The 14141-nt window shown below is 27.8% G+C and overlaps 1 protein-coding gene across 2 annotated transcripts; it reads left to right on the top strand.

Moving 5' to 3' along the window:
- Positions 1-7636: 7636 nt before the first annotated feature.
- LOC110615182 (protein NLP4) lies at positions 7637-13919 on the top strand. 2 transcript variants are annotated; one of them, XM_021756932.2, is made up of 6 exons: positions 7637-8051; positions 8720-8793; positions 8897-9774; positions 10959-11006; positions 11086-12052; positions 12461-13919. In XM_021756932.2, exons 3-6 carry the CDS (start codon positions 8902-8904, stop codon positions 13345-13347), a joined length of 2775 nt encoding a protein of 924 aa, XP_021612624.1. In that variant the 5' UTR covers positions 7637-8051; positions 8720-8793; positions 8897-8901; the 3' UTR covers positions 13348-13919. The 2 variants fall into 2 exon arrangements, with proteins under 2 accessions (XP_021612624.1, XP_021612622.1); XM_021756930.2 differs by having other exon boundaries at positions 8720-9774.
- Positions 13920-14141: the final 222 nt, after the last annotated feature.

Here is a 14141-nt window from a genome sequence, read left to right as displayed (position 1 = left end):
CTATTAAAACATCCTTATTGTTTCTTTTTGTCAACGAAATAGTCATTGTCTTTTCTTTCCTCCTTCTCCTCCTCCTCCTCCTCAAAAGAAGAAAGAGAAGAAGAATAAGAAGAAGAAGAACAACGAGAAGAAAAAGAAGAAAAAAAGAAGAAAAAGAAGAAAAAAAGAAGAAAAAGAAGAAGAAGGAGAAGAAGGAGAAGAAGAAGAAGAGAAAGAAGAAAAAGAAAAAGAAAAAGAAAAAGAAGAAGAAGAAGAAGAAGAAGGAGAAGAAGAAGAGAAAGAAGAAAAAAGAAGCAAAAGAAGAAGAAGAAGCAGAAGGAGGAAGAATTGATGAAGGAGAAAAGGAAGGAGGAGGAGGAGGAAAATAATGGGAGTAATTTAGTCTTTTACTATATTTTTAAAGATAAAAATAGATGGAAGGACTATTTCGTTGACGAAAAGAAAATATAAGGACGTTTTAATAGGTTTTTAAAAATACAGGGACTGACTTGTTAATAATGACAATATTCATGAATTAAATTATAAATTTTCCAATAAATTATAAAGTGATTGATAAGTGGTATGTTAAGTTTACGTAAATAGTTGGTATAATTTCAATTTATATATTTGTATTAAGTGACGTATTTAATATATTTTATTTTTATTTTTATTTTTAAATTATGTTTTTATATTTAATAATGTTATAAATTAATGTCTATAATAAATGTAATTTATTATTTTTATTAATATAATTTATATTTAATTTTTAAATTTCTTACCATTATTATTAATATTTTTAATTTTTTATAATACTTTTAATATATCAATTTATAATTAAAAAAATTTTAAATTAAATAATTAATTATATTTTTAAAATAATCAATAAAAAATTAATATATATCTATTTTTTTAACTATAAAATATGAAAAATTATATATTTAAATTTATAATATGTTTTTTTAATTATATTTCTATCATTAGTAAATTTATATGGATAATTGAACTTTAAAATAAAATGATAAGAGTCTGACAAGTGTCATTATTAAACTTAGATATAAGAGATAGAGAGTTGACATAATTAACTTTATATATTTATATATTTGTGATATATGATGTAAATATATTTATAATTTTTTTATATATATGTTTGGTTTTATTTTTATATAAAATAAAAATTAATATATATATAATAAATATAATTTATTTTTTTAATTACTATTAATGTATGATTTTTTGATTTTTTATTATTTTTTAATATAGTAAAGACAGTTTTTATTATATTTATTGCTACTATTATATAACCTTTTGATATCCTACTATTTTTAATATATTATATTATTAATATTGTAATAAAATTTTATTATATTTTTTATTTTAATAATAAATAATATTAAAAATATATTTATAAAAATTAAATAAACATCATATAAAAAATATTAGAATAATAAAAAAAATGTTGTTACCATATAGCAATTTTTATAATAAAACGTTCATATTATTGTTTAGTTATTTGATAATTTTATAAAATCATAATTAGTATAATTTAATTATAAATGTGAATAAATATATATAATCAATTGACTAAAATTATTATAAAAAATATTAACAGTGATAAAAATATAAATAATTAATAAAATTAATTATATAAAATTTTATTAAATTAAATTTTTATTCAATTCAAATAATTATAAAAAATTAATAAATATAAATAATTAAAATATAATAAAAAATAAAACTATGATTTTAATACTCTAAATAAAATTTTATGAATATTAAACAATTAAATTATTAAATATATATACTACAATTTATTATATTAACAATTGTAATAATTTTAGTTTCTTTCTTTGTATATTTTTATTATCTATTTATAAAAAAAATATTACTTTATAAAATAATATCAGACATTAATGTAAAAAATTATAGTATCCACGTGCGGATAAACAGTTAATTAAAATAATAAAACAGAAAATAATTAGAGTCGGTGCAAATTAGGAATCAAGTAGAATCTTGATAGATGATAGACTTCGGAATTTGGCTTTACTATCACCTAATTAGCAATTATTAGGATTGTGCATCAGTTTTGGAGTTCCATATCAAATTTGAAATCTGAAAATATTTCAAATCTTGATAGCGAGGAAATCGAACCATATCAAATTTAAATTTAATTTATTTAGTTATTTAATTTTAATTTTAATTTTTTATTAAAAATCATACTAAAATCATACATTATCCAAATCAAACTACAATGATACCAAACAACATATTATATATATATATATATAAATAATTTATAAAAAAAATTATAATTTTAATATATAATTCAATAATATATTTTATATATTATATAATTTTAATAAAATTAAATATCTATATAATTATTATATTATTTAATTATTAAATATTTCTTATATTTTATTTCACCAATTTAATTAGTTAATTATAATTTATTTTATTTAAATAGATTATATATATAATATTTATATTATTTCTATACTAACAGAATCATCCGATTGAAATATAAATTATTAAAATAATTATATATATATATATTTATAATAATTATTATTATTTAAAAATATATAATAACAATATAAAATTATTATATATTTTAATCAGTAATCGATTATTAAAAAGTTATAATGATATAATTAATTAATTTAATTCATTAATTATAGTTTATTATATTTAAATAAATTATATGGTACACTATTTTTGTATTAATAGAATTTATATAAATATAGTATAAATTACTAAAATCGATTATATAGATATACGTATACTTATTATTATTCGATATATATATATATATAATATAATTTGATAATATTAAAAATAAAATAAATTAAAATAATTATAGTTATTTTTTTAAAAATATATTATTTTCAGCTAAATTACGTAATTTTATCTTAAACTGTGTAATTTTACTATAGAAAAAAAAAAAGAAAAATAAACAAATTCATAATATATAAGAGGAATGATAAAAAAAATTTTTAGTTAGAGTTTATTTTTTTGAAAAAAATTATAAATAAGTTTTTGAAAATTTGGGAGTTTTTTTTTCATTTTCCTTTTTTTAAGAATTTGAAAATTATAATAGTAAAGACTATATTATACTTTTTTAATTTAATAACTTAATGTATTTTAGATGGAAATATTATATAATATTATAGATATTTAATACTATTTTGAAGTTAGAATATGAAATTTATTAATTTGATATAAATAATATTAGTATTATATGATAGAAGTATTTTAATTATTTTGGTAAAATTTAAATTTTATTATAAAAATTGAAAATTGTATCAAGTTGAAACCAAAATGAGAACTAATATTAAAATTAAACTGAAACTGAAAACACATAAAATAGTATGGATGATATTAAATTTTCAGTTTTAATTTTAATTTCAAAAAATTAAAGGAATTGACTTTTCAATTAAGGAATCGGCTCAAAATTGAAACCGCATGACTCCAGAATTATATCAACTCTTAGGATAATTATATTAATTATAAAAGTTGAATTTTATAATAATTAGTTTTGTTGTTAAAGATGTGATATTTATGGGAAAAAAATAAAAATAAAAATCGGCCTTAAGCTTTCTAATTGTGGTTGATGAAATATAAAGTTTGTTTATTAAAATATTAAATTTTCAGAATCTGTAATCGGCAATCCAATAATTCCTATTAACGCAAGTTTTGATTTCATATCTACTATAATAATGAAAAAAAATCAACACTTAGAATCTTTTTATATTAAAATTGTTGATATTTTCATTTACATGTTAAATTGTTTTATGTTTTATATTCTGCAATTTTTTTTAATTTACATTTTGAACGCTTTTTTTTTTTAAATTAAAACTATTGATTGTATTAAAGGGATGTGATCCAAAATAGAGAGATAATTATGTTGATAAATTTTCTAATCAAAATATGAGTAGATAAAATAGCATTAGGTCTAATAAAAATTTACAATAATTTAAAATTAAACTTTTATATAAGATAATTTGATAAAAATGCACATCAATTATCTGTTTAAATCTCTGCATAAGATAATTTGACAAAAATACTCATCCTTTCTCATCTCGAGCATAAATCATTAAAATCTCCCGAACAAAACCATGGAAGAGAGCTTCTACGAGATAAAACTCGAATGAGGTTTTAAGACTGATATCGTCGTTACGATTCCAAAAACACATAATAACTAGTAAACTTCCATTGAACATTACATTCTAAAACAATCGAATCAATAAAATTTAAAGAAAAGCCAACACAAAAACAGATTCATAATTCTTCCACATTAACAAAAGGCCTCTTCCATATTAACGAAAAGTCTCCTCCCAATCATTGTCTATTGACGAAAAGCAACCATCAAAATATAAAAAATTATGAAAAAATTCCGTACGAGAACTAAAAGCTTTTATTTCCATCAAAAATAAAATGTTCGCCTTGTAATTAAGAACTAAATCTTTCGCAATAACTGTCCGAGGATTGTGGCCATAAATCTGTCAAATATATCTGCATATTCTGAAAATTAATTAGATTGTATGTGAGAATCATCCGCACCATACAGAAATCATAAGTGACGATCAGAATTTTTCTGGAGTTCTTAATAGGGATAACAATATCTTCTTATTCATTGATAGTCAATTGACGCATATCGTTTTCTATGAAAAATGGAAAATAAGAAATTAGGTTTAAGGAAGAGAAAAATGTGAGAGCATGAGTCATAAAGAAAAATGTGAGAGTATCCTGTCACAAAGAACCAGAGAGAGAAACTTGCATTATGCTGCTATAATTTTTTGACTTTGTAAATATAATTCATTTTGGACACATATAAACCTCATTTAGAATTGAATTGACATAGAGTTTTTTCTTTTTTTTTTTAAACCAATGAAAATTCAGTTATATATTAAGAGTATTAAACTTTAGTATATTCAAGAGGAATGCATGGGGTGAGCAGTATTCTTAAATCGAAAAAACTGATGGAATCGAATTAATTTAAAATTTTAATTTAATTTATTTATTTTGATTTGATTTGATTTTTAATTTTAAAAATTTTAATTATTTTAGTTCGGTTTGATTTTAATAAAAAAATATTTAAAAAAATCAAACTAAACTAATTAGTGATAATAATATATTATTTTTAATAATATAAAGAGATTAAATCATATTAAGGTTAAAATATTTTAATTAAATTTTAAAATATTAAAAATAAAATATAAAAAATAAAAAAATTTATTAAAAATTCAAATCGATCAAATTGAACTGAATCAAAACGATTCAATTTAATTCGATTTCTGATCAAAATCATTTTGATTTGATTTTTTTAAATATTAAAATTTTAATTTTTAATTTATTCAGTTCGGTTCAATTTTAAACCGAATCGATTAAATGCTCACATCTAGCAAATAACCATTTATCTTAATAATAAATATATATCATGACACTTGATATTTATTTAATTATTTTAAAAATCTTAAATTTTTAATTTGTAAAATATATTTAATGATATATTTCTCTGTATAAACAATAATTCTAAATAAACTTTAGTAGCATGTGCAAAGCGGAAATTTTATTTATTAAATGCCTATATAATAATTTTATTATAATAATTGATTATAGTAAGTTTATGTAGAATCCATTGCAGTAGATGGTTATGATGAAATAAAGATAATTTTTTAAAAATAAATAAATAAAAAGAAAATAATTTAGGAAAGATAAAAAATTTGATATTTATTCTGTTTTAAAAAGAACGGAAAATTAAGAAATGAAAGGAATAATGATTAATTTTATCTTGCTATTTTTGTCTAATAGAAGAGATAATAAAAATTAATAAGAAAATATCAATTTTAATAAAAAAAAATTACAAAATTATAGTTTTATTTAAAATTTGAACTATAAGACCAAATCATAAATTAATATAACACTTTTTTTTAAAAAAATAAATTTATTTTTATTACACTCTTTTATTTTACTACCATTTAAACAAGAAAGAAATAATAAATAAAAAATCTTCCAACTCACATACCATTTTGATGGGTGAACCGTTCATAACCTACTACAGTTTTAAATGGACTTATAGTTTTTTTTAATCATGCAGAAAAACTGCATTTACAAAGTCTTGTGGGCAAAGTATAAAAGAGTTATATAAATACTTGTTAAAAGCCCAAAAAGAGAGAAAGTAAATTAAATCAGAATAAATCAAAGAAAATAGAATCAAATAAAATAATAAAATTAAATCAAACACGGTCACCGAATAAAAATATGATTAATAAAAAATATGATTAGTATAATGGTATTTTTTTTTATTCTCACTTTCAGCGGCATAAGTCTTGTTTAGTTGCTGCTTGGTGTCCTCTTTTGATGGGATTACTAAAATTAACAGTGATATAGTTTGACTGAATTAGTTTTCCCCTGTTATTGCTATAATAGTTAGAAATAATATATAAGATTTTGAAACATGTACTAGAGATTCGATTATAAATATATTGATATTTATTCTTACATTATAAATATTTTTTTTTCAATAAATTTTTTATCAAATAAATATTATTATAAATATGATAATTAAATTTTACATGAAAATTTTATTATTATCGGATTGATAATAATATTGCTCGATAATTTTGTGTTTTTTAATGTAATAAAATTTTATTATAAATAGTCTAAATATTAATTTATTAATATCAAATTTGATATAAAAAAAATTGTGGCTAAGAGCCGACATTTAGAAATATTTTTATTTTTATTTTTGTTTTTTTATGAAAAAAGCCGCAAAAATGGTGTAAGATAAGGTTGGAGAAAAAATTAATTAAAAAAAAAATTCAACTCATTAGTTTCCCTTAAAATGTCATCATACATGAAAAGGACAACTTTTTGAGACTCAAATATCGACATGGATGATATTTTGAGCACAAAGTCTCTTCCCTATCTCCACCTCCAACTTTAATTATTTAACTTTTAAAATATGATTAATAGCTCTGAGATCATTTTTTAAAAGTGAATTTCAAAACGAAATTGATATAAAAATTTAAATTTATATATATGCATTTCGAAGAATTTTTATAATAATATTTATATATATAAATATATATTTAATTTTTTTTATTATATATATATTTTTTTTAAAATAAAAATTTAAAAATAAAATTTAATTTTTTTTATTTATTTAAATATATTTACTATCAAACTATATTCATGAGTGTACTTTTCCAATTATATATACAATAATAAATTCAAATTTACCCTTATCTTTTCCATCAAAGATTAAATAAATTTAAATTATATGTTAAACAAGTCTAAACATATTAAAATCTCAATTTTTAAATATTAAAATTCTGTAATTTCGAAAATAAAATATATTATCTTTGAAAAGTTTATTAATTTTTTAGTGATAATATTTAACATTTAAAAATTATAAATTAATATTTAATTATTAAAAAATTATTGTTTTAGTACGTTAGAAAAAATATAAACCAAAGGCTGGGAACATGGAAGTGGATGATGGGGTTGTAAAAAGAAGCAAAAGTGGCAGGCACACACACAGACACGAGCACAAATATCACAGTGCCACCATTTTTAACCCAACAAAAAGATGAAAAAAAACAAGTCAGATTCCATTTGAATTTCTTTATTTATATATTATTCCCCACTGAAGATTTGGCTTCAAGATCTGATCAAACATGGCATCAGCAAACGGATCAGTTCTTCGTTCTATATTTCTAGCCTTCTTTGTTTGGAGTTGAGTTGGGGTTCAAAAAGTTGACTTCAACGGCGAGGCTTTCAAGACCCACCAACATATGGTGAGCTGGTAATGTGGGGTCATAAATTGGAACCAGAATCTTCCCTCACACAAATGGTTTGGAATCATAAACTGTCAAAAACTTAACGAGAGGCTTAGATTATTACTATGAGAGAGAGAGAGAGAGGAGCTCATTTCTTCGTGTGGAGGTGATTTCCCGAGAGACAGCTTAAAAAGTCCTCCATTTTATGAGATTGCTGTTTTTGGTCATAGCTCATGTTCCTCCCCCACAGACAGTGAAGACAACATATCTTTTGGTTTTAACTTATAAATGGTATCTTCATGAATCTTTGCACAGTCTCTTATAGTTATTCTCTCTTTCTTTTCTGTTTTAATTTGATTTTTCTTTTTGTTTCTGGCCCAGTTTTGGGTTATGAATGGGATTGCCTTCAGATTATGAATCGCTTTGTTTTTTCCTTAATGATAATTATATTTTGTATTAGTGGAGATGGGTTTATTTTTTGTCAATGGGAAAATTGGAATCTTTGAATCAAAAGTGAGGAGAAGTGTTACCCTTACACCTTGTAAGAATATGTGGAAAATGGGTTTTTATTACTGCTCTGCTATTGTTCTCTTCTTCTTGACTCTTAGAGTCTAGAGATGAATATTTGCTGCTACTTTGATGGATATGCTGATTTTTCAAAGTGGCTTTTTTTATTTTTTGATTCACTTTAATGGTTGCTGGTTATGTAAATTTTTTCTAGCTTTTCTTCTAAGGGATGTAGAAAAAGGAAAGAGAAACCTAATCTTCCTATAATATTCATTTATCTAACCTCACTAATCTTTGCATTCACTCACAAAAAACTTCTTTTCATCGATCCCCATCCCAGTCAACTGGAAAAAGGAAAAAAAAAAAAAAATTCCCCTACTTCCAATTCTCTGTGGAACTTATTGTTTTTATCTGGTTTGATGTTCTTGTTGATGGTATTGTGGATGTTTCAGCAATTTGGACAGATTAGATTTGCAGACTGAAGATCTGAAAGCTTCCTAGAGGCCACTGTTTTGGAAACTTCCAGGTGAAATTTGATAATCTTTTGAGTAATAGGATATAGCAGAATAGGGGCTTCTAAGTGGGATTGGGGATATAGATCATTATGGAAGACCGCATTTTATCAACAGGTGCTATGCTGGGCACTCGTGCTGATTCAGCTATGGACTTTGACTGCATGGATAAATTGTTGTTAGAAGGATGCTGGCTGGAAACAATAGATGGATCTGAGTTCTTTAATCCTAGCCCCTTTAGTTCTGCTGCCTTTGTTGATGCTTCATTTCAATGGCCTACTTCAGAGATTAATAATTGTGACTTGGCTTCCAGTCCATCAAAGAGGAGCAATCGAGAAGAGGAACAAATATCATTGTTGCCTAGGAATTCAGCCTTGAATGAAGCCCATGGAAGAAGTCTGATTAATGCTGAGGCCCTTGACCATGGAGTAGGTAGTGCCGACAGATTGGGATATAATACAACTGAAGGTTCTGAAGTAAGCAGAAGGTGGTGGATTGGACCAAGAACAAACCCAGGCCCCAAAACTTCTGTAAGGGATAGATTAATTAGAGCACTTGGATACATTAGAGAGTTCACAAAAGATAAAGATGTCCTTATACAAATATGGGTCCCTGTAGACAAAGGAGGTAGACGTGTTCTTACAACTCATGACCAACGATTTGCACTCGTTCCCAACTGTCAAAGGCTGGCAAATTACAGAGACATATCCACTAACTATCAATTTTCAGTTGAGGAGGATTCCAAGGACATGGTGGGGCTACCAGGTCGGGTTTTCTTGGGTAAGGTTCCTGAGTGGACTCCTGATGTTCAATTCTTTAGAAGTGATGAGTACCCACGGGTAGATCATGCTCAACAGTATGACGTACGTGGAACTCTGGCCCTTCCTGTTTTTGAACAAGGCAGCAGTACTTGCCTGGGGGTCATTGAAGTGGTAACAACAAAACAAAAGATCAAGTACCATCCTGAGCTTGAAAGTGTTTGCATGGCACTTAAGGTTTGTTTTCTTGTTTAAGAAATGCTTCTCTCTGTTTATCTCAGTGTAATGGGCACAGGTGTTACAGCACCAAAAGTTAACTTGCTTTGTTAACTGAGTAACAAATTAATACCACTATGAAGCTGACTTGATTAGTGGTAGTCCTCTCATAGCAACAATCTCTCTCCAAGCTTGAATATGTGATGTATTTGTATGTATATTTCTCACTTGGTCAACTATGAAATAGCTAGTTTAGGTTCTACAGGACAAGTATCTATTAACATAAGCACATTATTGAGATCTGAAGGAACCTTGTTGTGCACCTTTTTATGGTCTCAGCATTTTGTTTTGGAGTACATGAAATATAAAGAATTAAAGACGGTGCTTTTCGAAATATATGCTTAATTAGTTATTGCATGCAGACCTTAGATTTTCCCCTCTCTCTCTCTCTCTCTCTCTCTTTTCTTTTCCTTTTCCTTTTTTTGGTTTTCCCAATGCTTGGGTTGCTAAGGGGAAGTAACCCTTTGCTTCCTTCAAGCAGACACCCACATTCCTATTCCACAAGAAGGACAAAATTTGTGAGGGATGTTGATTTTACTGCTGATGTTGGGACCAGGAGACTTCACAATTAAGACAAGATTTCTCTATGGCTATGTTGCATGAATTCTTGTGTTTCCTAATAAGGGTCTTTTTAACTTTTCTTCAAGGTTGCTTGATTTCGGAGAACTTTCAGGTTTCAGTTGTTATCTAGTATTTTCATTTGTGAGAACAGGAAAAGCTTCTATACACTCTCATAAATACTTCACTTTGAACTTTTATAATTTTTGGTATGATGGATGGTGCTCTGTTGATGTTCATACTTCTTTAAACTTCACAATTTTTTGTCTTGTAAATGATACCATTTTTCTTTCTCTTTTTATTGTACTTCGGTTGCATCTGTTCAATAACTCTAGGTGAATTTTCTTTAATTGTCAAAAAAGAGATTTTTTTTTTGCCACTCCTTGTTGTATTTACTTTTATCTTCTTTTAAACGTTCTTTTCTTGGGGGGTAAAATTAAGAAACAAATGGTTAATAATTATATTTGGATATTGGCTTCATCTCAGAGCTTCTTGCCCGAACTATGTTGGACGTAGTTCAACCTTGAGATACAATAATGATTTATTCAAACTTGAGTTTTTGATAGGAAAAAACCTTTAACTTGCAGGCAGTTGATCTTCAGAGTTCTGAAGTTCCAAGTTTGCAGCATGTGAAGGTAATTGAAGAAAAGTAGCGTAATATAATTTATGTATTTAAACTAAATAGTTTTCTGATTTTTCTATGCTCCCCATCAGATGTGTGATATGTCCTATCAAGCTGTATTACCCGAGATTCATGAAGTTCTGAGATCTGCTTGTGAGACACATAAATTGCCCTTAGCTCAAACTTGGGTACCATGCATCCAGCAAGGCAAGGGAGGGTGCCGACATTCTGATAACAACTACTATCGTTGCGTTTCCACCATTGATCTTGCTTGCTATGTACATGACACTGGTGTCCAGGCTTTTCACGAGGCTTGCTCAGAGCATCACTTGTTGAAAGGTCAAGGAGTTGCTGGGGAAGCATTTTTAACTAATCAACCTTGCTTCTCAAGTGACATAACTTCATATCGAAAAACTGAGTATCCTCTTTCTCACCATGCAAGGATGTTTGGGTTGCATGCTGCTGTTGCAATTCGCCTACGAAGTCTGCACTCCGGTGCAGCTGACTTTGTGCTGGAGTTCTTTCTGCCTGCTTATTGCACGGATCCTGAGAAACAGAAGGAGATGCTTACCTCGTTATCCATCACTGTACAACAGGTCTGCCAGTCCTTACGGGTAGTAACAGACAAGGAGCTAGAGGAGGAAACTGGCTGTCCAATTAGCGAACTTTTAGCCTCTTCGGTTGATACACCTCCCAAAGAAGAGATGTTAGTGACACAGCCTTATTCTGTAAGTTATGGTGGAGAAAGTTTATCCCATGCTGACCGTCTCACAGGGATCCAACAAAGTGGAAGTGTTGTCTCATCATGTCAAAAGAAGAAGCAAAAGGTACTTGAAGATCAAATATCGGTAGACTGCTGGCAAAATCAAGAAGATTATAGTCTAAAAGTTAGTGTTGAGAGTGGTGGTGATTCTGCAGTTGCTGAAGGTAGCTTTTCAAGCGTATTTAAGGGTAAAAAAGGAGAGAAAAGACGTACCAAGGCAGAGAAATCAATTACCTTGCAAGTTCTTCAGCGATATTTTGCTGGAAGCTTAAAAGATGCTGCAAAAAGCATTGGCGGTAAGCATCGTATATAAAGTTTATTTCTTATTTATTTATATACTTCTTGTCACAATATAGGTAATGCTACTCACTTTAACAACTCAACAGAAAAATTATACACAGTGCTTATGCCAATTTTGTAATTTTACTGCAAAGCATACTTCATTTTCTGAATCATGTGTATAACAACAATTACAAACAAATTCGCATAAATTATAATACAGATGATAAAGGGGCCATTTCTTGGTAAAGGGGCAAAACTCCTAGGCATGTAACTAAAATCATGTTGTTTCATGTCCTGAGGCATTTATGCAAAAATGTCAAAGCTTGAGCTTTCTCTAAGATAGACTTTTCCATTTATGCAATTTTTAGTATGTTCATATTCACTTTAAATAGCTTATTTGTTTCTCCCCTCTTCAATTTCAGTTTGCCCCACAACCTTGAAAAGAATATGCAGGCAACACGGAATAAAACGATGGCCTTCTAGAAAGATCAAGAAGGTTGGTCACTCCTTACAGAAACTCCAACTTGTGATCGACTCAGTCCAAGGTGCCTCTGGTTCTTTTCAGATTGGTTCCTTTTATACAAACTTTCCCGAGCTTGCCTCTCCAAATTTATCAAGAAGCAATCTGTTTTCAACCTTAAAGCAAAGCGATCATCCAGAGCCATCAAGCATACAGTCTGAGAGAGTTATTTTCAGCTCTCAAGCAGCTACACCAAAATCACCCTCTTCCTCGTGCAGTCAGAGTTCCAATTCAAGCCATTGCATTTCCAGTGGGACACAGCTGCACGCATCCGCAGTCACCACTCCCACCAGTGAAGATCCTGTGCTTGGAGAAAACTCAGATAATTGTGTGTTAAAGAGGGCCAGAAGTGATGCAGAGCTGCGTGCCTCTATTCAAGAACAAAACCTGTTGCCAAGATCTCAAAGCCAGAAATCTCTTGGCGAACAACCTAATTTGGGAAACCTTCTGCCACTACCTAATAATAGCAGCAGTATACTTCGAGATTTTGACACTCAGAGAGTGAAAGTCACATATGGAAATGAGAAAATCAGGTTTCGTATGCCAAACAATTGGGAACTTAAAGATCTATTACAAGAAATTGCAAGGCGATTTAATATAGATGACATACATAAATATGAACTGAAGTACTTGGATGATGAGTCTGAATGGGTCTTATTAACTTGTGATGATGATTTAGAGGAGTGTATTGATGTATGCCAATCATCTCAAACCCATACAATTAAATTCTTGCTCCAAGTGTCGCCTCATCTCTTCGACAGGTCCATGAACAGCCGTGGCCTCTCTTGATACTAGTGAGACACATTGAGCTGTGTCAATGAGGTTGGAACTTGGAAGTAGATTGTTCTCTTGGAGTTGATGAAGTCCTCCATTGAACCAACTGTATTGATGCTGAAATGTTAAAGCCATGCAGCAGACAGCTGAACATAGTACCCAACAGCAATTTTAGTGATCTGATGTTTATGGGTTGCAGTTGGAATGTGGTTTCAAGAGAGAAGTTGATGATTTTGGTTCTTCTGTGCAGATTGTCCCTGTATGCTTCGACGGGGCGAGAGTTGATAAGCCTCTCTATCAGGTATAAAATGTCCTTGTCAAACTGAAATGGAGGAAAAAATGATTGTATCATGGAAGTGGTGTAAATTGATAAACGGGTTCCTCTTTTCTTTTCTACTGTTTCTGTTCTTTCATTTGTCTTCTTGATTTTTGTTTAGATTATTTTTTTGTGATGCTCCCTGGTTTTGAGTGTCATGACCTGACCATCTACAGAGCAGAAATGTTCTGGCTTCACTTGCTTTACAGGCCCAACTGGTTTTGCAAAGTAATTTGCTTCCACTGTGTTATGAAGGGTGAATTTGCTTTTACTTGACCATTGTTTACAAGGTTGTCCCCTTGCTAAGTTTTTGTAACAAGAACCCTTTTCCAATCAAATAATTGATGATTTTGTTGATTATTTTGGTAGATGGTTTATGTTGTTGTCAAGGGAACTTGAATTGCAATAAAGATGAAGGTTGCCCATGTCTGAATTATGTTTATTATGAAACAGAAAGATGGGAGTTTAAGGCTTATCCACGAGAATGAACATC

The sequence above is a fragment of the Manihot esculenta genome, chromosome 5 (genome assembly GCF_001659605.2).
Source record: "Manihot esculenta cultivar AM560-2 chromosome 5, M.esculenta_v8, whole genome shotgun sequence".
NCBI lineage: Eukaryota > Viridiplantae > Streptophyta > Magnoliopsida > Malpighiales > Euphorbiaceae > Manihot > Manihot esculenta.
The sequence above is the reverse complement of the archived record's forward strand: the minus strand, read 5'-3'. Positions and strand labels throughout refer to the sequence as shown.